The sequence below is a fragment of the Lampetra planeri genome, chromosome 1, assembly GCF_965212315.1.
Source record: "Lampetra planeri chromosome 1, kcLamPlan1.2.h2, whole genome shotgun sequence".
In the NCBI taxonomy this organism is placed as follows: domain Eukaryota; kingdom Metazoa; phylum Chordata; class Hyperoartia; order Petromyzontiformes; family Petromyzontidae; genus Lampetra; species Lampetra planeri.
The window spans coordinates 20,598,171-20,621,239 of NC_136107.1; the positions used below are offsets into that span (position 1 = coordinate 20,598,171).

At 41.5% G+C, this 23,069-nt stretch overlaps 1 protein-coding gene across 5 annotated transcripts in view; it reads right to left on the bottom strand.

Moving 5' to 3' along the window:
• Window positions 1–15,321, bottom strand: part of LOC144719977 (uncharacterized) — a 38,193-nt gene extending 22,872 nt beyond the window's left edge. Inside the window, exons 1-6 of one of the 5 annotated variants that reach the window (XM_078596400.1) lie at window positions 13,495–15,057; window positions 7,026–7,103; window positions 4,857–4,993; window positions 3,330–3,376; window positions 2,326–2,388; window positions 1,698–1,785 (exon numbers count right to left, since the gene is read on the bottom strand). In XM_078596400.1, the coding sequence (XP_078452526.1) occupies window positions 1,698–1,785; window positions 2,326–2,383 (146 nt within the window). In that variant the 5' untranslated portion in view covers window positions 2,384–2,388; window positions 3,330–3,376; window positions 4,857–4,993; window positions 7,026–7,103; window positions 13,495–15,057. Of the gene's footprint in view, window positions 1–1,697; window positions 1,786–2,325; window positions 2,389–3,329; window positions 3,377–4,856; window positions 4,994–7,025; window positions 7,104–13,494; window positions 15,059–15,082 lie in introns of those variants that run through there. The other 4 variants (XM_078596365.1, XM_078596375.1, XM_078596383.1 and 1 more) reach the window with 4 other exon arrangements.
• Window positions 15,322–23,069: the final 7,748 nt, after the last annotated feature.

The following is a 23,069-nucleotide window of genomic DNA, read 5'->3' on the forward strand; positions in this document are numbered from 1 at the left end:
AACAGAATGGTTTAAGTCTGAGAGTAAAAATAATCCAAATTAAGTGAATAATCTAATGAAAGAGATTTTCTTTTAGCAGTCATTGTTGACAGCTGAGAGCTGAAACGTGCTTACACTTCGGAATCTGGTATAATCACGGGTGTCCGAGACCCAGATTCCAACCCAGCATCTCAGTGGTGCCGGTTCATTGCTCACTTATCTAATTTTGTTGAAGGAATATTTCAGTCACTGGAGACTCGGAGTAAATACTTACAAAACGAGCGCAAGCAGTTTCCTTCTGTGACAACCCAGTCAGTGCACAATGACCCTTCACCAAGATATCTAGGGGTGATCATGAATAGAGGCCTGACCTTTACGCGCCACATAAAACATTTCTATTGTAAGACCAAATCAAGAATTTCCTTGCGAGAGAAACTTGAAGGAATGACCTGGGGTGCCTCTGGCTGGAGAGCAACACACTTCCCTCCAGCCTGGTCTCGGAGCCAGTACGCAAAATTGCCAGATGCACAATTAAATAACCCAATGCACATCATTACCGGATTACTGCAACCGATACCAATGCCCTGGCTCTCTGTTCTCGTGAACATTCTTCCACCAAATTTTCGCAGAGGCATGCAAACTGCAAGGCAGTTCACACATTTATTGCCAACGACAACCATGCACCCATCATCAACCAAGACCTGAACAATGTTCCTCGTCGTCGACTCAAGTCCCGATCCCCCTTCTGAGATCGTGCTGCGGTCAACATCCTAGAATGTCACCCAGATCCAAAAGAATGATGGCGAATTGAGTGGAACAATGCAGACCTCCAGAATAAACGGCTCATTTGAGACTAAATTATCGCACCTCCAGTCGTTTGACATTCCTCGAAGACACTGGTGTGACCGTCAAATGCATCAAAACATCAACAGGGCGATGCGTACATCTCCTCCATGAATTTAAAATCAAAGACAAGCCACAGTTTGATTGTGGCCATGCAATCCAAACTATGGACCATATAGTAAACCACTGTGGTCTCGACATTGGCATTTAGCTCTTGAACATATTGCCATACCCAAGAACAGAAATTGCTCAGACTTCTGGGCCACGTAGCCACCTGTCACCAACACATTTTACCCTTAGATCAGTGTGACTATGTTCTGTATAATATATATTTTCATGAACATTTGCCGACATAGCATCTAGACCTCATTTGAACATAGCCACCATCAGCAATGGAGATCTGAGAGTGGAACGTTGTTGAAATAAATATAAAACACCCTGCAAATTGTAATCGGATGGAGCAGTGGTGCAATAGTTAGTACATTGTGCCTTGAACCCGGGTGACCTCAGTTTGATTCCTGACCTCATCAACACGCACAGGGCAGTGTAGTGAAGTACTGTATGGTCAAACAACCTGAAACAGCAATATGTACGTGGGTAGGCATTCATCGAGCAGTGGATTAACAAAGGTCTGCAAAAAATTATAGATGAGGCAAACTACTTTGTCTAGCAGTCTTAGAGCCGAACACATATTTCTTGTCAAACAGTTTCCTTCGTTCACAATAATTATTGCATCTTATGAGTTACCAAAGGATGTAAGGAAAGTGATTGTCGGTCATGAGCTCCAGTAGCAATCAGTGTGCATGGCAATAAATATGATGCATCGCATGGCCAGAATGCAAGTGTCGTGCAGTGTCTCCTGTTATTCCAATCACCTCTGTGGTAGAACGTCCGGAAAATCTGTCTGTGTACACTTATTCACAGATACCACTTGTTCTTCTGTGTCGGCCATCTCGCTTGTTTCTGAATAATTACAGTGGCAGTGCATTGCTTCAAATACCATAACCAGGATGTACACAATACATATTAATTGTTCCTTAAAAGGGCGAGCAATAAGGAATATTTAATTATTAAACCATCTTCAACAACAATGCTCGACCTTTTAAAGAAATAACAAAGGCCACATTTTGGAATGTGCTAGAAATACACCAGTCAGAGTAAATATTTTAAAATAAAGGAAAACACAATTCTAATAATAATAATGATTTATAGACATTTGTCAATCCACTGCTTCGTTAAATCATCCCTATACCATGCTGGTCATGGGGGTGTGAAGCAAACTGGTTCAGATATCACTCGTCACTGGCGTTTTCCATGAATTTAACTCAGGTTGCCAGGTTCAAAGAGCAACTTACATTTTCAATAAATGGAACTTACATTTTTCATAAGTCGAAAACATGTACAAATATATTATTACGATTTCCAATGCTTAAAGGCATTAAAATAGCGCACCTTTATAAAGCAAGATACAACGACCTATGTGCATGCTTACTGCATACGTACCAGTAACTTTCGTAGAGGCCTTAAAAAAGGGAAATGTTGCGAAACATTTGGAGGCCATAAATTCTGCGAATAGAAACGAGAATCGTTATCATAACACTGCAGTGACTGGTTTTTCCAGTGTGTTAAATATACGGGTTGAAAAACAAGTATCACAAATGTTTTGGCAAGACTTTCATTCCATTTATAATGCAATTGGAGTGGCCATTTATCCATGTAACGGTATTTCTTTTTTTAAAAGCTCTTTATTTTTTATTTACATTTTGATTTAAAGCTTTCGTGACTGCAGGGATTCATATTCTTGGTTCTTTCGATAAAGTCACGTAGAAGGGAAACAATAAAATAATATAAAAATAATAAAATACATTTTTTTTTGTTTCCCTTCTACGTGACTTTACCGAAAGAACCAAGAATATAAGCTCTTTATTGTTTCTGTTAATAAATGTTCGTACTTAAAGAGACAAAATGATGTAGGGCAGGCCCAAGTGCAAAATAAAAAACCCCACTTCCGTTCTTTCGAGATGACGCACATGTGTACACACAGCGCGAAGCAACGCAACAGGTAACACACGTGAGTGACTGCGAAGCGTACGAGTTCGAACGCCGCTTAGGAGAATTATTCTACCATTCATCCACCCGGCGTCAATACGATGAGCACCGATTTGTGAAAATACGATCTTTGCTGTACAATGGAATGATTCATTCTGCAATATGAATAGGAGGTTTCAACCACCGAAGAGGCATTTACACACAAGATGTGTGTCCCTCAAGGCTGAGTTTGAACAGGACTTTACTTTAATTATTTTTGTTAAAAGAAAGTGAGAAATCTATTTGTACTAGAATTCCGGCAACCTACGGCCGCCTTATTCTAGCTCCTGCGGAGAGCTTCTCGCCCCCACCGATGTCCTCTTCTCCTCCGCCTCTCCCCCATGTGTGCAGATACTACTGACTCTATAAGTATGGTGTGCTGGCATATATGGTGGGCAATTTGTGCATTTTGCAATCACCTGTTAAACTGTACTTGGCTTTGTGTATTAGTAACTGTTATTAACCTCTGTGAAGACAGTTACAAATTATTGAACCACCTCACACAATTTCCAAACAATTCCATTAAATTCAGCCAATTAAATCAAGTTGTCACGTGGGAAATGTTCCAGTTGAGTTTCTATTATTAGAAAACCGGAATGTAGCAAAATTTTTAAGTTTGATTGCCTCTCTTGGGTGGTGGAGGGTTACAGTGTAAACACTGTCATACCTGCACAATCTAATCCAAAATAAACTAATGAGTCCTGTATTAAATTGTACTGCCTGGAGGACAAGGTACATGCTGTTCTTTCAAAGGGTTCTTGTGCTTCGTGGTAATTTTATTCTGATTGTACTCAGTTTAACACGTAGCAGGCTTTCGCGACCAATATTATTCATAATCAACGTTTTTGGGTTTAGATCGCGTTATTTATAAATGTGTCGTAACCCTCCACCACCCGACACGGCCAATCAGTAAAAAAGTGTCACGTTGACAAAAGACAAATAGTTCACTGCTTTAGCCCACCGGTGTGTTGAAGCGTGAAACCACAACATTTACAATTTGAGTACGACGTTTCGCTGGTAATTGCATCCAGCATCATCATCAGCGTGAAACCACAACATTTACAATTTGAGTACGACGTCGTACTCAAATTGTAAATGTTGTGGTTTCACGCTTCAACACACCGGTGGGCTAAAGCAGTGAACTGTTTGTCTTTTGTCAACGTGACACTTTTTTCTAATTGTACTATCGGTGTCAAGTCATGGAGCGAAGCATCCATCCAGAGAACAGCCTGCATGGGGACATATCACAGAACCACCCATGCCATCGAGTTGTATTTCTATATGCACTCGGTGCTGCATTTTGTTAAACTATAAATCCTTTATATGCGTGGCGGCTAGAGTCCTCTCGTCCTCTGGCTTGAGATGGCTGCCACCTATGGGTCAGATGATTGCATTGCACCATTAAGCAATTGGTAATTAAATATAATATTTTTGTCCTAAAAAATGTAAAATTTGGGGAAAATTTTTTCACGAACATTAATTGTCACACACAACGAGTCTGTGTGGAAAATGTCAGCTCGATTGGATCACGGGAAGTGGGTTAAACAACGACCGAAAGATTTGCACGGTCGTAAGCAAGCAAGCAAGCGCACAAGTGAACTTAATATAAAGGATTTTAAAATGTAATCGCATGGCAGTCAAACCAACACTTTTTTTATTCTCACTGCTGAAATTTTGCGAAAAAATATGTGAAAAACCAAATGTTACGTCATAATTGTTTGTGCACAGTCATTAACAACTAGAGCGAGGCAATAAACTTACTACAATTGAGAACTTTGTTCAATCACAGGTGAGATCCTGGACTCAATCACAGGATCTCAGCTGTGCCACCTCACTGCTGTGACCCCTGAGCAGCACCGTATTTCTCATAATTATTTTGATGAAACATCAATACATTTGAAAGGATCATTTATGTTCTATTGGTGTTGCCAGAACATATCACTCACCCATCACCTCTTCAAGCAACTTTTCAACATTGTGGTAGTTCTGATCTTCTTTGCACAAGTGGTGATGGTTCCCGTGACACAGGAAGGCAACGATTTTCATTATTTTCAAAATCCAGTTCACGTCAAGGATGCTGCATCTGTGTATTCGAAGAAAAGATGTGGACTTTTTACTGCAAGTTTAACCTTCATAAACACAGGTAACACACGACTCATTGTGTATGTTTTAAACAAACTTATCAAGCCTTTATAAGCTACTTTGTTAAGTAGGAGAATCAATTACCAATTAGGTGAAATGTCACAAGTGAATTGGTGATTAACAACACAGAAATATCATCCGGTGCTAAATTCCACTCATCACAAATATTAACATGAAAAATATATATTCTATACTCTTTGGTTCTTTCGGTAAAGTCACGTGGGTATAAAATAAATCACCTAATGATGTACGCTTGTGTTGTGCCCGAAACGTCGTGATTTATTTTATTTCTACCTACGTGACTTTACCGAAAGAACCAAAGAGTATGGATTCCTGCAGTCACGAAAGCTTCAAATCAAAATATATATTCTATTGTTCACGAACTTGCACGTGGAACTTTTAATTTAATGTTAAGATTATATTAAGGTTCATTTTGTACATGTATTAAAAAAAAAAACAGAAATACTTCACTGCAATGTCTCTATCACCTGTTCTAGATGATTGCTGCCCATGCTATCACTATCCAGGCTCAACACCGCATGCCAGGTGACTGGGTCAAGGTGGGTAGCAGAGTGACGTGTGGTAAAACATATTGCTGCTGTGTACTGCCATACTCCCAAGTTTACCAACCCATACTGACCATCGTGGTGAAATATGGTCAAATAACTCCCACTACCTGCACAGCATGGCTGGAGAAAGGCCTGGGGGTATCGTGCACATACTATATCTTTATCTATAAAAGGGAAATTTGTGAATATGTGTGTCTGTTAGAAATGTTTAGCATACTTCCCGACATGCAACTTGAAATTTGGCATGTGGGTAGCTTCCAGACTGTACACAATGCAAAAAGTATAAAAATAGACCTTTGTATTTTGGGGGGGGGGGTGCAATAATGCATGTATTATTTTGCACGGCAAGTGAGCGGTGACGTCACATCTGTGATGTCACCCGCATGCGGCAGCGTTACGCAGTGTGCCTGCTGACGTCACGCATCCCCCCCCACCCTCCGCATAGGCCGTGTATTAATCCAAGACAAGAATCCAAGTCTCGGGCGAAGCCGGGTAGTAAAGTTAGTGTAATCATAAAATAATAGCTAAGCAGAATATTTTAGCACGTAAAAAAGATACACCCAAGTAAATCGTCCAGGGGCTTTCAAGACCAATGTTTACCAGTGGCATTTGATTGGACCAATCCAGTGTTTGGTGTTCGTGGAGTACATTGAATAAAATGTCAGTCAACCCAACAGCATTTGCTAAACAGATCCCAATTGGCATTGAAATCATACAACAGTCTTAAGCCACCGGTAGCTTTCTTGGTCACAATTTGATCGATACATTGGCACATGTAAAATAATCTTTGTAAACAGGACAATCTTGTTGAGTGGGCCAGGGCTGATTAAGAGAATTTGAGAATAAAACTACCATGGGGCCAAACGTAAAAACAAATACGTATCAGAATTGTAAACCAGTATAGAATTTGCCAAACATAAATGCTGAAAAAAACACATTATAAGGCACATAGGCTGATTTGTACAGTAGTGAAATGGACCCCGTGTCTTTTTATCTGAAACTAGTGGGAAGTATTTTTGGCTTAAACAGCAATAAATTACTGTCACGATCCACAGGAGGCCCAATATGGGGCAGCTTTCCTAGCTTTGGAACAATCAAGCATCCAGGAAACACGCTTACTTTGTTTGAGCCAATTATACTCGCTTAAAATTCGAGTAACTCTGCCTGTGATCAAAAAACAAAAAAGACATTGCCAATGTAAAATGTAGCATCTCCAACCAAATTCACTCATCCATCCGTTGGACTGCAGTCACACATTCCATTTTAACCAAAGGTTGACATGTGCCCTCATACCTTACAACCGAAAGACGTGGTCGTTTCGTCCAATTTCTGCAACTGTAATTCTCAAATTGGGACACTTTAAAATGAAAGAGGACACAGAGGAAGCTTCAGAGAGTCCATTACCTGTTCTCTCCCCGCCACTTGCATCTCTTCGATATGTTAGACGTCTCCTCTTGGTGAAGAAAAAACCCAATCGCCATGCTGCAAAGTAACAAGAGGGCTGTTAATATTGTTTGTCTACAAACAACACATCATTAATTTGCGAACGTTTTTTATTGGAAATTGATCTATAAAAAAAATATTCCAAAAAGGTAACATTATTAAGAGGTTTCTTTGTAATAATGCTAGCAAGTCAAAGGGTAAGATTGTCTCCCTGCCAATGATTATTTAATGGCATTCGACTCAGCTGATTGACTTGAACCAGTGATGGAAATTCCACATTCTAATGGTGGGGGGCCAGCTACTCTACAGGACTGTCCTTGTTGACTTCCCACAAAGTGGTAGTAATTTTATTGACCCTCGAGAGGTGATGTTTTGTCAACCTCAACTGGCATTTCAACTTAAACCTTTCCTATTGTGAGTCAATCGGTGTGTGTAAAACTTAGGTTTTCAAAACTGATCACTGGTTCCAAAAGTCAAAATCTGGTAATCGTTTTCAGCTTAACTTTACGAATGAATTCAGAACGCACTGTCACGCGCGAAAATTCACACAGCAGGGAAACCCGAGATAACGCGTGGTAAATTTACCCTGGTCATTCTCAGTGAAAGGGTATAGGTGTAACCCTGCTATGTCTTGTTTATGCCACTGCTGGCCGAAGAGCCTCAACTCGAGGGAGCTCTAGAGAGTGCAAACCCTACGGGGAACGTTTTGCCTACTCTTCCATGCTGGTCAGACATCTTTGGGAGAGTTAGGAGTATCCACACGTCACTCCATCACACGCGAAAAAAACTAAACTTTAGTGTGAATAGTATTATTCACGAAAGCCTACGTGTTCGGTTACCTTCACTACCTTTATGTATTAGGTGGGTGTAACCACACTTTATTCACCGCACGTGACCTGCTGACTAACTGTGTTGATCCCATGTATACTTGTGGGTGGATTTAGGAAGATTGCCCACTTTGTGGCAACTGCCGTACAGGGATATCGAATTGAATTGGCAACCCTTCTGGATGGCAAGCCCAGTGTGCAAATGATAAACCATGTTACCACGTCAGAGCCCTGAACGTGCACTCGAAACTCACTTCTAAAACGTAACGGCAAAGTTACAAATAAAAATGTTGAGGTAAAATAGACACAAAAATAGGATTATATTGTGTGCAGTGAAATAAAGTAAGCAGTACTGCTGCCACAAATAATGTTAATGTTTATGTGTCTGGTCAAGCCACGATAAAATGGAGGCGTCAACCATTTTATGAATGTCTTCAATGTATATGCAGTCGCCTGCTAACAGGAAGTCTTGGAAATAACTGCAATCACTGTGAGATAAACATAGCTAACCTGATCTCAATTAAAGTCTAACACACGATAGATGTAGGTTATATACCATGTTGTTGGTCTTTATTCCTGTGGTAAATATTCATTATGTGCAAAGTCACCTTTAAAAAGGGCTCTATAGCTCAATGGGTTTTACATTGGGAAATACACTTTGGACATTCAACACTGACCAATGCCATGTACTAAGTTGGTGTAAACGATTTAGAACTTAAAGGCGATACTATTATAAATGTGGGCCATTTTAACTTGCTTCAAATAATTACTAACCCACTTTGGGTATTATAAACCGTGAACATATATTAAAATTTTCATTCAATTTCACATCTCATGGTTATTATATAAGGACCACTGCTATTATAAGCGCCACTATTATTTTTGAATTAAGATTAAACTTTTGATATAATACTGGGAGTACAGTTAAACAGGTTCAACAGGCAGGCACTTATTCTTGCTGCTCCTATGTGTTTGTATCTTTCATTAGTGTTTATTAAAGATGTAAACGCTTTTATACATGGTTTTTCCATTCATAATCGTTTAAAATTACTGCTATTCCACACTATTATTTAACTTGACCTGTTGTCTGTTTATATTCTTTCAAATATTTCATGCTTAATATCTTCGGATATACGCGTCACAATTCAATATTTAATTTTAAGAACCAGTCCAGGACACACCGATCCTGGGCCTCTTCGTGTTTTAATTTGTATTACACTATTTACAATATATAAGAATTATCCCGACAGTATTGAACTATTATTATTGTCTGGATTGAGATCTTAGAATGAACATGTACATAGACAAATAATTTTTACAATATTTTTATTATTTGTTTAAAAAAATGTTAATGCACACACTTTTATTTCCACTCAAACGTAGAAAGTAAATCATTCTGACCCCAGGATTAATACAATTTGATGTGCTGAATAAATGTGGGTGGCTTTCATAAAGAAAATTAAACATTGAAAGGAAACCACCCACTTTTATTCAGTACGTAAATTTGATTAATTCTGAGGTCAAAATTACGTATTTTCTACTTTTGAGTGCAAATACAATTGTATGCATTGAAAAACTTGTTTTTTAACAAAAACATTTTCTTTTATTTAAATAGATTTAGCTAAAACGGCTGTTTTTTTGTGCGGCCTTCTTGTGTTTCTGCAACAAGCAGCCTGGACTTGCCTTGTGGCACAGCCACAGCAGTGACAACAGCAACAGAAATGGCAGAAACAACATAAGCAAAAGCAGCAATAACATCAACAATAGCAACAACTAAAAACTCAAATATCTTACATTTTACTCCTTGGTTCTTTCGGTAAAGTCACGTAGAAAGAGAAAATAATAAATTAAATAATAGCATACGACCTTTCGATTGCAACACAAGCAATCATCATCAGGTACATCAGGTACATTTGACCAGTTAAGGCCCACTGAGCTATATAGCTATTATACTCTTTGTTTTTTTTCGGTAAAGTCACGGAGGTTAAAAGAAAACAAATAAATTAAATCACGACGTTTCGGAGGCAACACAAGCTTCCGTCTTCAGGTGAAACCGTCACAGCAAAATTGCTGTATCATTGCTGTGATGGTTTCACCTGAAGACGGAAGCTTGTGTTGCCTCCGAAACGTCGTGATTACATTTATTTGTTTTCTTTTAACCTACGTGACTTTACCGAAAAAACCCAAAAAGTATGAATCCTTGCAGTCACGAAAGCTTCAAATCTAGAATATATAGCTATTTTTCAGAAGCATCCTGGCCACAAATGATAGCTCAACAAAGTGGCTTATCAATGTGGAAATTTATCTCAGCAGCCAAATACTCTAAAAGCATGTTGATTCTAAATGTGTAGGGAAAACCTGGAGGACCCGAAGAAAAACCCACGCGACCACGGAAAGAAAGAACATGCAGATTCCAAATACATAGCAGGTGTCAGGCTCGGGATGGAACCGACGACCTCCTGTATACCAGGCGAGGGACATCTGTGAAAAAAGAGCATCATAGCTCATCGGATTCCTCCAGTATAAATAGTCTGATTATATACTTACTCTACAGCATATTCAGTCACTTAGTTTTTTGGGATGACCGATAAAAAGATCAGATGGTCGATTTCAGGTTGCTTAGCCACTATATTGGGTCACCCGTTGGATTGTGGGGTACACGACAGACATCCCTCGATGAAAGTTGTCCATGAAGTGGCATTCCAAACATGTCGAGTAGCCCGTCAACCTCAACTGGCATTTCAAAGCAGTACGTCGTCAATTGTTCCATCAATAATAATAATGCTTTCATTTTATATAGCGTCATTCATGTTAATAGCATCCCACAACGCAATACGTTTTATTATATATGAGGACCAAATCCCATAGACAGCCCCTACCAAGCGAATGAAAACCCCTACTTTCAATCAAAATACGTAACAAATTAATAAATGGCACCAAAACAAAAGCCACAAACAAGTTATCACAACAAAGAAATTAGTCAATTAGGTCTACAACATCCCAGCTTGCCAAACCAAGCCAAGAAACCTTCACAGGAGGGGCAGAGTGGTAGAGGGCCTAAAGGTTACAACGAATTTATATCAATCGATATGGTGGCCACGATAAGGGCCGTCAAGAACAAAGTTTTACTATCAATCGCCATTGTGGGTTGACAATGGAGCAGTGCACTAACCACTGGGCCACCTGTAATACAGTACTGGATCTTAGATAAAAACGACACGGGGTAAAATTGGCACAGTAAAACAATGACACAAGTTATAACGAGGGTAAACACATGGCACACGGAAACGGCACTGTATTAACAGTTAAAAGTCCTGTACTAACAGTTATAGCTAATGTGGTAATCGAAGTACTGTGCTAACAATTACATACAGATCTGAATGGAATAAGCTGATTAAGCCTAACCCTCTGATTATTATTGTGCCATTTTTTCTCCAAGTTTTCACTTGTGCCATATTTACCGGCGTCCTGTAATACTGTACTGTAAAACATGTACGTTGTACTGTCATATAATCGGTAAGGATATCTGATTTAACACGCCAAATTTGCCAAATACGTCTCTTCATTGTCTCATATAAACGCACCCATTCCACGACCTTTGTGAACTTTAGAAATTTCCCTTGGCCCAATAACAAAAACTATGCAACTGCAATAATCCTCTACAAGGAATATAACTGCTGTGATGTTATCATGGTTAGCAGCAGCAGCAGCGAGGCCTTGCTGACCCATAGGGTCACCGGTTGGATTCGATTCCCCGGCGTGGCAGCTGAAACAATGTGGCAAGCTTGATTGTATAGAAACATTTAATACCCCCCCCCCCGATTACCTCTGTCCACGCAGCGAACATGGGTCCTTTCTTGGCAGTATCAAAGTCTAAGAATAGGTTTTACTCTTTCTTGGCAAAATAAAACGGGAGGTGCTAAGATGCTCAAACACCAAACAGAAACCTTTTGCAAGGAATCATGTCTCCATTAACCACACGTACTTGTGGTGAACATGCAATATGTTTTATCAGAAAGAGTAAAACCTATTGTTATAGTTTGATACTGGCAAGAAAGGTTACAGTGTAGCTGCTCACCTAGAGCTAGAAATGTCCTGATAGTGGCATTGTCTTTGTGCTGGTCGTCTTTTGGCGTTCTCTGGTCCCTAACACTTTGAGACGAGGCTATAAAGAAAGCTGTCTCTGTTGTGTTTCAAAGACAATGAATAGATTATTATTTGAGCATACTTGCTCTAATAATGATTTAAAACTTTAGTGATTGCAGGAATTCATACTCTTTGGGTCTTTCGGTATATTCACGTAGATAGAAAAATTAAATTAGTATGAATTCCTGCAGTCACGAAAGCTTATCATTAATGGAGCATGTTTTTTTTTTGCATCTTAACACCTGTATTATTGCCAGAAAGGGTAAAACCTATTGTAATATTTTGATACGGGCAATAATTCATACGGGTGTTAAGATGTTTGCTTGTTCACCACAAGTACGCGTGGTTAAATGCATACAGGATTCCTCGTAAAAAGGTTTCTATTTGGCGTTTGAACACATTAACACCTGCTATTTTATTGCCAGAAAGGGTCAACCCCAATTATTCTAAAGCGCAGTTAACGCGCTTTAGAAGTGTGGGCACCGCAAACCTCTCCCAAGTGGCATTTCAGGCCTCCTCCTCCTCGAGGAGGCCCTTGCTACAGTAGTGGATGGTCAGCAAGCACAAAGAAAGAAGGGCCTTCTCCATTTTCTCACAACAACACCGCCCCATGGCATTTCGTGGATGGTCAGCAAGCACAAAGAAGGCCCTTCTCCATTTTCTCACAACAACACCCCCCATGGCATTTCGTGGATGGTCAGCAAGCACAAAAAAGGAAGGGCCTTCTCCATTTGCTCACAACACTCCATGGCATTTCATACATTTCCCGAAACGCCAATTACAAAGTTTACCAGCTTACCATTTTGTTTATAATCAATTAATGTTGGCGCATAATCTGATCGATGGTGGGCCACGGCCTTTCACGCTCAAATCGACAAACGCACATGACCGAATCGTTACGCATTCTGCGTTTAAACATGCAGTGGTTAATGTCGCATTGACACCTCCAGCGTGTTGTATTAATGCTACAATCCCCACCACCCTCTTGCTAACAAGGCCAACGTTGTTACAAAGCGATTGGTGGGGGGGGGGAGATGAAGAGACTTTGACTCCCCAAGGAGGGGCGATGTTTTACACACCGGGACCGGTTCAGATAATCGTCGCCGGTGTTTGTGGTTTTAACAGAATGTTGGGGCAAGTGCTGTTAGCGAGTAGCACCTATAAAGGCCGGCACGGCACACCACGCCCGACCACCTTTCTCTCCTCAGTGGCAATGTTTACACATAGCACCGAGTACTCATTTGAGGCTGAGTCGACCTAGAGGAGGCCTAGGACCAGTTCTGAGCGGGGAGTCGAACCCGGGGTCGCCAGGTTCGCAGCGCGCTAACCACTACCCCACCGCTCCCCAATGATGTTACCAAACGTGTAGAGACAATGACTCTATGTAATGTCCACGGTAGCCAATTGCAAGCAGATTAATAGCATTACGTTTTACAACTTTGAAGAGTTCTACTTACCCGAAGGAGCCGGCAAAATTGACGTGAATTTTCAAACCGGAGGAATCCGAAGAGCAACGAAGCTCTTCACTCTTCGTCACGGACACCTTGCTCCCACGCTCGCCCCGCCGTCAATGCAACGTGCAAGTTGTGCACCGTGAACTACGACTTAAAGGTCCGCCCACCGTCGTAATCACGCCACTTCAACGGACCAGTGACAGATGATGAATAATTTTAACTTCCGTGCCCATAAAATTTCCTTCCCCGCCACCCCTCCTCGAAGCAGGAAAGTCGCTTTGATCGGAGATTTGTTATTCGTTTGGACATTCGCAGCAACAACAACAGCAGTGCACGTTGAGAGCAAATTCTGGTTGTCTTCAACATCTTTATTTAGATCGCAGGGGGAATCCGATGAGCTATGAAGCTTTTTTTTACCCCCCCCCCACCACACAGATGTCCCAGTATGGGCATGGGGTCAGCAAAGTTAGAACAGCAAACAACACCAAAAAAAAAACCCCTATAGGAGTACAAAATTGAGAAAATGGTAAGCAAGTCCCTAAATTTAAATTAATTATTTAAGTTCGATGTATCAAGCTTGGGCAAGGCAGATAAAAAAAAGTCACAGACCACGATACCACAATGTAGTAGTCTCCCAATAAAATTCGCAAATGCGACCGCTGCATCCAGCACTAATCTCCCTGCTTTCAGGATTCTTTTCAAGGTCAATTTACGATGTTAAGGGGGGGGGGGCTTCGTCACCGATTCCAACGCTTGTTCTATAGATATTCTCTGGATACCAGAGTGTACTTGTTAACCACCTTCGTTAGGTCAGTGGGTGTAGGTGCAAAGGGTGGAACGTAGCTACGCTTGCTCCGATATTCGTCTGTTGGGGCTACACGGGTGGAATTTTGTCTTTGTGGGATGGATTTCACTTTGCTGGAGCCACTTAAGTGGGCCGTGACCGGGAATTGAACTCGGGTCACCGGTTGTCAATAACGCAGTGCGCCACCCAACTTGTTTACATTTGCAAAAATAAAAAAAAGTTCCCTGCCAATTGCAAGTACTGTATCTAAAACTGATGTCAATTTTTTTAAATTTCAAATTAGTATTCTTCTGCGTGCACTGTATGTCACATGCCTTCAACTCGCAGCGACTATCTTGGCGAAGTATGGTCGAAAAATCCTGGAGAGGCCTCATCCAGCAGTGGATTGACACATAAAAGGCACGAGGTTGTGCAGTTCTGAATACAGTCAGGGCCAGATTAAGATGTTGTAGCTCCCCCCTGGGCTACAGGTAACGTGAGGCCCTCCCCCCCAGTAATATTTCCAAAAGGAAAATAAAGTTAAAGAAAAATCCAATTTATTTTTTAACAAGGCTAACAACAAATACAAATTCAGCATCCGCAAACGAAATAACTTTTCGCTTAATCTCTGGAGGCCCTTCAGGCCCCCTGGGATGCTGCCCCTAAAGCCACCCCACGCCTTACAGTACGCACATCCCAGCAGTTCAAATGGCTACACCCGCAAAGCTATCCGGGACCTGAGGGTGTCGTGTGGCAGTGGTGAATATACCGCAATGAGGCAAACGAACAAACACCAAAAACACCTACCTCCTACCTCCTCGAAAGATGTCTTGCCAGCGTTGAAGAGTATAGACCGAGTTGCCAGCGTTGAAGAGTATAGAACGAGTTATCCTCTCGAGGCTCTAGCTCCCACTTGTCACTAGCCCTTCTGGTGTCAGAGTGTGGGAGGGTTTTGTGGGTTTGTATGAGCAAAACGCAGTTTGCAGGGATTGCCTCTGCAGCGTCGTACCCATGTGACGTCACTGCCGAGAACACGTGCAGTCGATGGTAAAAGGGGGTGCGGTGCCGCGCACGTGCTTTCATTATTTACTTGTTGTACAGTTTCCAAGTTGCCTGTCAACCAAACAAAAACAAGTGGCCAACTCGGCACCGGAGTTACTTCTCGCAAGGCTGACTGCCGACGAGACGAGCCCCAGAGTTTGATTCGCACGAAATGAGCGCTGTTTGAAGAGATGCGTTCGCAAAACGATGTTTGGGGGCCGATGGGTTGCGCAAAATAATGATGATTATTCATACACAGTACACGGTACTCTTCATTTAAAAATAAAGCCACTCACACCTCTGCAATAGGGTGTATCATATACAGTACATGAAGAGTACATCACGTGTGTCAATCTACTGCCGGATGAGGGCCTCGCCATGCCGTGTTGATCTTGGGGGTTATTTGACCATACTTCACCAAGGCTGGCCGGTGTGGGTTGAAGGCAGCCAGCAGAGGGTTTGCCATATGTTTCAATGACCAAACCAGGACATTTCTCGGTCAGTGTAGGTTTATTAAAACTGTACTGTAATACATTGCATCACACGACTGCACCGCTAACATAAATTCCTGCCACCAGACCACAGATCAAGTTCTCGACTGAGGGGTCAAATCAGGACATGCGGAAACCAACGCACGGTACAACAATGCATTGCACGATATTAGCGACATCCTACGGCACGCGTTTTCTGAATTAAAAATTGTCAGCGGCGCAAGGGTTCAAATTAAAACACTACTTTATAAGGAGAAATATAGAATCGGTGACGTTGTAGGATAATTAACCTTATTCATAGCACGTGATTGGTGTGGAGCAGTGGTATAGCGGTTAAGCACGCTGCGCTATGAATCTGGTGACCCGAATTGGACTCACGGCTCTAAACACGAGTGACGGGTGATATCAGAACATGTCATGATGGGATGAATATCAGACCCATGATAGATTATATTATTGGTTGAAGTGACAGTTGTCTTTACGCGTTTCGCAGATTGTCCAGCAGGTGGCAAAGTAGCTCCATGCACAATATGTTCGATGTGTTTAAATAGCTTAAACAGCAGACGAACATATACGTACTGGACAAGCAGAACTCCCTCCTGTGTCTTCATATATTACGAATAGAGATATTTTAATCAATTTTCAGACCATTATACAGCAGCATTTTGTAAGCGAGCAAAATGGACCGGTTTTCACATTGTGGATCTCAGCAGAATCATGCTCATAAAACTAATGCTGTCTCGTTCGATATTAAAGTTAATCTGTTGCCAGAACACTGAATACCATGAGCGTATCTGTATCATACTCAAATAATGAGCATACATTCAAAGTATAACTACTAGAACTTCCTATATTAACTAAAAAAAGAGGTCCATGTTATTCTAGATTTGAAGTTTTCGTGACTGCAAGGATCCATACTCTTTGGTCCTTTCGGTAAAGTCCTTAGCCCCGGAATTTCTCCCACTTTAATACAATTTTCTAGCTGTGATTTTCACAGCTGATGATGATTGCTTGTGTTGCAATCGAAACGTCGTGATTTTTTTCTCTTTATTTTATTTTTTACCTACGTGACTTTACCGAAAGAACCAAAGAGTATAGGATCATGTTAATCCACTGCAGGATGAAGGCCTTCCCATGCCATGTTAGTCAAAGGGGTTGTTTGACCATACTTCACCACGATGGTCAATATGGATTGGTCAAGGAAGTGGACCCAAGCATTGTCCAGATATCCCTCTCCAGTGAAGTTAGGTGTGCCTGGGAATCAAACTCAGTTTGACGGATTGAGTGCACCATTACTCCATCCTAACATCCCAAAAGATCTATTTTATTGAAAGATATACACAGTAGCGGCTTGTGGGTCAGGACCATGAGTGATGGTGATGGCGTGGAGAAGCATTCATTCAGCAGTGGCTAGCTCATGGCTTATAACAATGATATGTTAATACGATAATGTTTTGGCAGCAGACTAAAAATGCAGATATCTCCTCTGCCATATACGTACGCATAAAATATTAATGCACCATTTACAGGAAGAAATGCAAAAAAATAATTTACCCAAGGAACACGTGGTTAAAGACTGGAACAGTGGTATACGTATTTCTTGGGTTCGTCATTAGGTGGACGCTTGTGTTGCGCCCGAAACGTCGTGATTTAATTTTATTGTATACCTACGTGACTTTACTTTAATAGACTATTGGAATATTTTATTTTCAATGTTATTCTAATTGTGCTATCGTCATCTTGTCGAGAGATGAAGTGTCCATCCAGCAGTGCGTGATCCTCATTAGAGAACTCCTGCTGAGGTGCCTGCAAGTGATCTGCTATCCACATTAGCGATGCTGTACTTTGCCATGCACTCTGCTATCGGGTAATTGTCAAGCGGATTTCAATTTTACCACAGTAGGTAATATACCAATTTTGATATAATGCATTTCGTACAATCATTAGAGATGACTGATGAGAAACGTGCCACACTTGAGAACTCAGTTTAATTGCAGGTGTTTGTAATATCAAACTCAGGCCCAGGATGTCCTTGGTGTTTCATTGTTGAGAAAATTCTTAAATATTTTTGCATTACGACTGCGTAAGTTTTGGCGGTTGTGCTGTGTAGTTCTGTTATGCATTTCCCGGTTGTACTGCGTGTTGTTCGGCATGATGTCTGACGTTTCGCTCCACGTGCTGGGAGCTTCTACAGGAACTGAGTTCTGTTCCTAAACAAACGTCAGCAATCATACAGAACAACACGTGGTACATACCAAAAACACAGTATGAAGACTTTCAGTCCTGTCCCCTAAATGCACCTCATTGGTTGATATGAGTGGAGTGTTTAAACTTAAAACATAATAATAATGTACCTTTTGCAAAAACCACCGTGGTATGCGGAATGACCTCAGCTATATACCCAGCCTGAATATGTTTGTCACATCTACACCGATTTCTTAATGCGTTTCCGCCGTTGCCATAGGGTTCAAACACTAAGCCATTAGTGTCTTGACATTCTGTGGAAAGCTGAAACCTTCGGTTGATAAATGTAATAACTGATAGGACACATTACCCGGATTACTTTCTGCTGACTGGTGCTACTTTATCCAAGGCTGCCACTCCTTCCCTTTGTAGTCGTTTTGTGACAGCAGCCCTGAGTGGTGTCACGTTTGGTTGTAAGTGACCGAGTGAGGGATGGGTGAGCATTGGTGAGGATGGAACAAACGCAGAGATTGTGCTGTTATCAGCACAAGTGTGATGGCACAGTGGTTCTCGCACTTTGCTACAACACCAGTCACTAGAGTTTGACTCCCAGCCGCAGATAACGTGGGTTGTCCTGGGCCTCTGTTACATAAACTCAACTTGAATGAATCCTGGTGCAGTGTTCTCGAGAGAGACGATGCAACTGGTTAAGGTGCTGGTCACATCACCCCCTCATGCGTGTTTCAAGCCTCAATAGGTGCTCGCTAACAGTCTCTAAGATTAAAAGGTAAATGTTTGTGTTTTCCCCATTTGCATATGTGTGGGAATGTATACGTTTGTATGTGCAAGGGTATATGTGTGAATGTATGTTCATTAGATTACTGTACTGTATGCAAGAACGACTGGTGCCGCAGTGACGAGATATTAACTATCTCGCCTGGTGTACACGAGGTCGTGTATTCGAGCCCGACCCTGACGCCTATATATTTGGAGTTTGCATGTTCTCCCCGTGATCGCGTGGATTTTTCTCCGGGTCCTCTGCTTTTTCGCTCCACATTTACACATTCGGAGTATTTGGCTGCTATACATTGCCACATGATAAGCCACTTCGTTGAGCTAACATTTGTGGCCAGGTCGCTTCTCAAAAAGAGCTCCATATAAAATGGAAATAATAAAATAATAAAAATAAAACATAATAAAATAATTCTCACGACGTTTCGGCCACAACGCAAGCAGCCGTCCTCAGGTGAAGAATAGGTCTGTCGAGAAGGGAGGCCCATTCAGACTCTGTCTTCTCGACAGACCTATTCTTCACCTGAGGACGGCTGCTTGCGTTGTGGCCGAAACGTCGTGAGAATTATTTTATTATGTTTTATTTTAATTATTTTATTATGTCCATTCTACGTGACTTTACCGAAAGAACCAAGAAGATGAATCCCTGCAGTCACGAAAGCTTTAAATCGAAATTTAAGAGCTACATAGCTCGGTCGGCCGTACCCAGTTAGAATGAAAATAGTTATATTTTTTTGTTTAGACTGCATGTGCGTGTATATTAAAGTATGCACAGTACGTGTGCATGTGCAAATGTAGAGGCACAGGTGATGTTAGATAAGTCGCTTTCAAGTTTGGTGTGGCCAGCACCAACCGTGGCTGGCCACCTTAGTTTCTCCAGTTCAGATGTTCACAGACTGCACTTTGTACTGCATTCATTAAAGGCTAAGTCGGCCTAAGGGAGGCCCAAACACATTTGCTGACTTGACAGCCAGACGCTTGCATTAGACGTGTACACTGTGGAAGATTTTCACTGACATGGCTTAAAACCCTTTCACCTTGTTTATTTACTTTGCCTATGGCTGCTTCTCGATATTAAATATTCCCACGGTTTTCTACAGCATCTGAAGATGGAGCTGTATTTTTATCCTATCGCAATCCGTAATCTTTTATACGAAAGTTTTAAGTCAAAATTATAGATCCGTTTCCCTTACCACTCCCCTTACATGACCATGTAGGTTCATCGGTCTATAGCGGGTATTTTGCGTACCATTTTTTACATTGGAGTGCCTCCAAAGCTGAACGTCATTGTCAAATAACCTCAGTTCAGTAAGACATGGGCTTTTGGTATTTAGAGTACGTTTCTGTGTTGAGATGACGGTGTGAGTTGCTGTCAGCTTTTCTGACATCATGATGCGAGTTGGGAATCGCTCACCTCTGATGTTCTCGCACCATGAGCGACTGCCAAAAGACCAACGGCTCCACATTGACACCATGATGTCTCTGTTCTGCTGCGAACTAAAATTGTTTTGTGACACTTAACGTTGGCCGTGGTACGTGAGCACGCGTAACACAGACCTCAACACATTTGTCAATCAAGTAAAACATGTCAGTGGCAACATCAAAGAGAAAATCTCTTTGTTATGAAGAAGGGCAATTGCCCGAAACATTACTTGGATATATATTTTTAATTTTTGGGCAATGTTATTGTCGAATATGTTGAGGCTTTGTTGTGAACTAGCTCTGTTATGTATATTGTGGTGTTGAGTTGGTCCCTATGTGTTTTTTTTACAGCCGCATTGCTCATCTTCTGACGCCTGCCCACATGGCTCCTGCATTGTGGGTTGCTGTTTCAGTCCCCTACACTTTGCAGCGGTCCCCAGCCTTTTTGGCACCAGGGACCGGTTTCGCGGAAGACAATTTTTTCACGGACGGACGGGGGGGTTCATCATTGGGTCTTTCCCCCTTTTCAAAGAAGCTCTCCAGCGACGTTTGTTTTTTACTCATTCTGGCTAGGGGTTAGCAGCTTGTGGGCAGTGTGTGAAAGAGGCGCGGACGTAAGTGGTAAATAATAAAACAATGGGGGCGGGTTCCACGCGTGGACTCACCGCTCTCACCTCCTGCTGCCGTGCGGCCCGGTTCCTAACGGGCCACGAACCGTTACCGGTCCGCGGCCCGGGGGTTGGGGACCCCTGCCCTACAGTACTCGGATTTAGTTTATATATTTCCTGGGTTGTTTTTAAGTCATAATTTAAGTTGCGGTCATTGTTATTGTGGTTTGAGGGCTATCACAAGATTATACTTGGCCATTTGTCCCGTGTTATGATTGATTGTATAATATTCTGATTGTATAAAAATATAATTTAAATTTGAACTTGTTACTTGCACACAATATTCACCCTTTCTCGTAGAGAAAGAGAACAACTCAGATGCGCAAGGAACCACAGACAGGTGGGAAGCCAGCCACGCGATGAGCTGGTGTCAACAACGACTCATTTTTTTAGAACTGCTTTTTGTGTTTCGTGTGTTGTTTTCCCCACACGTCCGATTAGCACGGTTGGCTACGTACAGTGTGAACGAAGTTCAACATAGAATCAGTGAGTGTATGCACCAGGATCCCAGGGGTCGGCAAATAAAATAACAAGAAGAGCAATTTTTTTCGAATTCTGTGGAAAAAAAACCTTCAATATTTCAAGAGCCGCAATGCACTTGACGGTCCTTCTATCCCAAAAAGACGGAACACGAATTTGTTCACAATACTGCCTTTTCCTGGCAAGCCACATACGACATCTCGATGCCCCCGCAAGGGGACATTTGTGTGATCCACCAACCCTCACCTCCACAGTGCAGCGTTACAGCCGTGCACCACCACAGATATATAGTACAGATTTAGTAGAGATATAAATCTGATCTATTTAAAATATTACATATTAAATTGATAGTTTCATCAGAATGAGTGGTTTCAAATGTTTTAAGAAACTCAACGGTCTAGAAGCATGTTTACTGTGAAATTTGGCAAAATGCCCCATTGCTTCGTCCCAGGCATATTGTACAATATGCAATAACACGCACGGTGCTATCCACTGGTTTTTCATCTCGCGGCTGGCAAGTCCCGCACCTCCGATTAGCATGGTTGGCTACGCATGGTGCGAAATAATTCAACATACATCCATGCAAGTCTCGCTCATTGCACATGTGATGCACACAATCTCACTGAGAGCACGTGCTCTTCGCATGGACACACGCCACACTCCTGCACAGAGTTGCCCAAAACACTGAGACACCAATCCCACTCGATCACACACGATTCCCACACTAACACACACAACCACACAAACACACACAAAACACAGAAATCACACGAAAACACACGATTCAAGCACTAACATGCCTCACTCACATGCAAGGTAGCCAAAAAAAATATTACAACAGCAACCACAAACGTCTACGTAACATAAATCATAGTTTTCTGGCATTAACGGTATTTAAAAAGAAACGTCAGCACAGGTGGAAACAGCAACAGAATCAGAATATTTATTTATATTGGAGGAATCCGATGAGCTGTCAAGCTCTTTTCCACATATGTCCAGAAGGAGACAAGAGGTCCAAGAAAACACACGTGACGACTGAATGTTATAGCCATATCAAATTAGCAAACATCCAACATCTAAACAAATACGAAAACCAGAGCTTCTTTATCAAAATCTGCTTTACTGCTATGGTGTAAAGGTGCCCCAACCCCAACAGTAGCTTTAACCCCTCTTACCAACGAATACATCTCACACATTGGCCAAATCTTTAAGCGTTGAAACCACACTCACAAACACAATCTGTCACACTAACACGCAGCCAAAGATATGTATGTTGAATTTATTTCGCATCGTACGTAGCCAACCGTGCGAATCAGATAGTACAGTACTGGGAAAGCTTGTCTCTGGGGTTCAACATATCAGAATCTGTATCAGAATGTAAATTTAGACTGAAGGAATAATCGGATGAACTATGAAGCTTCCTTTCACAGACATCAAGTTAGGGGCAGATCAGAACGTCAGGAGGGTCCGGTAAGAAAACATATTTACTTCTCCCTCCTGAAGGAAAGATAGTCGATACCTTGCATGATCTTTGTTCAATAGCTTCACATGAATGCATATGCCTTCATAAGCACCTGTACATTGCACATCATTAAGCTGTTTCGTCAATTGCAAGACTATTCAACACAGTAAATCCAATGTGTATTTTTTTTTAAACTGTTATCTAATTACGCCTTAATAAAAGTTATTAAATCATAAACTCCAGTACGTTTACGA